Source organism: Polistes dominula, unplaced genomic scaffold (genome assembly GCF_049000335.1).
Source record: "Polistes dominula isolate Pdom_NZ unplaced genomic scaffold, Pdom_raw_medaka contig_77, whole genome shotgun sequence".
Taxonomy (NCBI): Eukaryota; Metazoa; Arthropoda; class Insecta; order Hymenoptera; family Vespidae; genus Polistes; species Polistes dominula.
Genome location: NW_028301152.1, coordinates 5,054,213 through 5,056,296, shown reverse-complemented (window position 1 = coordinate 5,056,296; position 2,084 = coordinate 5,054,213). Strand labels below are relative to the sequence as shown.

Below are 2,084 nucleotides of genomic sequence, written 5' to 3'. Positions count from 1 at the left end.
CTGTTAAATGCAACGAAACGATAAGTCGTGCTACTATGTTCAGTCCGTAGGAGGCAACATGGCGGTTTGGAGCAGCTTATTGCGTTCTGCAAGCCAAAAAATAAATAAATTTCCTACATTACTGTTTAAAAAACCTCTTATAAACAGTAAGTATTCAATGTTTATACTCAACTATTTTAGCTTTATGTTTTTTTGTTAATTTTTAATGATTGTTTATAAGTGATAAGATTCGCGTTATATAATATTTTATTGGGAATTAAATTTATAATAATAAGCCGTGTAAATGACAACAGTGATATTTTTCTGTACTTTTAAGTGAAAGTTAAATATTATTTATATTATTTGTTATGTTATAATTTATCATTATTATAGATTACTGTCTTAGGAGTTCATATGTTTGAGGTTATGTATTATCATATATTATATATATTAGGTTGAGTACATATTTTTCTCATATTTGAATTTCATTTGAATTACTCTTTGATTATTTATTTATACCTTGAATTATTACTATTAATATTAAATTAATATATTAGCATTAATTGATTCAACAAATCATTGGATGTTTAATCTCTACAATATAATATAAGAGTTATAAATTATTAATTTATATTTTTATAGATCAGATAAGATGTATGTCACATGATCGTGTAATGGCAATAAAAGGTTCTAAATGGCAATGGTCAAAATGTAAAGATTTGTTTCACTTCTATGTTATGTTGGGTGTAATACCATTATCACTTCTTACATTTTTTGTAAATGTATTTGTGGGTCCAGCGACACTTGAACCTATTCCAGAAGGATATAATCCAAAGCCTTGGGAATATTATAGAGTATGAAATTTTGATTAATTTAATTTTATGAGTTAATATTATTAATTCTTTGTGGATAAGCCAAATATATGTGTATTTAACTATTAGGGTAGCCAAGTAACTCATATATGCGACCAATTTTTTAATTTTAAATTAATATTTAATGATAAATAATAAACTTAATAAATAAATAAGTAAGTATATTTTATGAACATTAAATTTCTATATTATTTATGAATTTAAAACTATACTAGTATCACCTATATCTATTAAATAAATATCTACTAAATAATTAATTATATATCAATAAGATACACAGTAAACGACAAAAGTAGACTTATCATTTTGCTGCTTTATCCGCAAAGGCCTAATGTAATAGTCTTCCTATCACATTTGATATATTTCGTCATTTTATCTTAATCGTTTATATTTCCATTATTTTCAGCATCCTATAACCAGATTTATGGTTCGTTATTTACTTGTATCACATCAGCAAGATTATGAAAAATATTTACATTCTATGTATATAGAACAAGAACTTAATAAGACAAGACATCTTCAACAAAAAATAGAAGATTTGATTGAAGAAAGAAGCGATTATAAATTCTTCTACTATGCACCAATAACGGCTAAATATCTCCATCAAGCTAGAAGTGCGATTGAATCGTCAGATGTGTATAGAACCTATAAAAAGTATTGATTCTTGTGTCTTAATGAACAGATAAAAAATCTTTGTGATTGTTTGATATTTGAGATTTTTACCCAAGGGTATCAAAAGAGAGAAATATCAATCACAAATATAGTGAAAACTTTTAGGATAATAATAATTCAATGATACACTTATATATATATATAAATATGTATAATATACTATTGTCAAATAATATTCAATAAAAGCATTTGAAAATAATTTCAGATTTCCATAAATTTATTATTTTATTCAGAAATTTATTTCTTTGCATGTAAAATTTTAACTGTTATATGTTTTCTTTCATATAAAATATATTTCAGTTGTTATTAATGCTTTTTTTTTTATTTAAAGGGTTTTTCACTTAATTTTATTTTATATTTAATAAAATAGTTATTAATATAATATTTTTTTTATAAATATTCAGTTTATATAATTCAGTTGATAATTCATACAATTGTTATTAAAACGCTAAAATTTATTTAGATACTAGCCGCTTTTTTTAAGGAGTGGCTGAAAAGAAAATAGAAACAAGTAACATTTTTTTTAAATTTGAAGAAAGTACATAGCTGCAAACTAGATAT

The 2,084-nt window shown here is 23.4% G+C and overlaps 1 protein-coding gene across 1 annotated transcript; it reads left to right on the top strand.

Annotated features, from left to right (window-relative positions):
• On the top strand, positions 1 to 1,722 carry ND-SGDH (NADH dehydrogenase (ubiquinone) SGDH subunit). Its single transcript, XM_015316662.2, has 3 exons — positions 1 to 146; positions 622 to 833; positions 1,258 to 1,722. Exons 1-3 carry the CDS (start codon positions 8 to 10, stop codon positions 1,510 to 1,512), a joined length of 606 nt encoding a protein of 201 aa, XP_015172148.2. The 5' UTR covers positions 1 to 7; the 3' UTR covers positions 1,513 to 1,722.
• The last annotated feature ends 362 nt before the right edge of the window (positions 1,723 to 2,084 follow it).

Coding starts and splice junctions, on each gene's coding strand:
- ND-SGDH (XM_015316662.2), top strand. CDS start 8: ATGCAACGAAACGATAAGTCGTGCTACTATGTTCAGTCCGTAGGAGGC. Junction 147..621: donor TAAAAAACCTCTTATAAACA/GTAAGTATTCAA, acceptor ATATTTTTATAG/ATCAGATAAGATGTATGTCA. Junction 834..1,257: donor AGCCTTGGGAATATTATAGA/GTATGAAATTTT, acceptor CATTATTTTCAG/CATCCTATAACCAGATTTAT.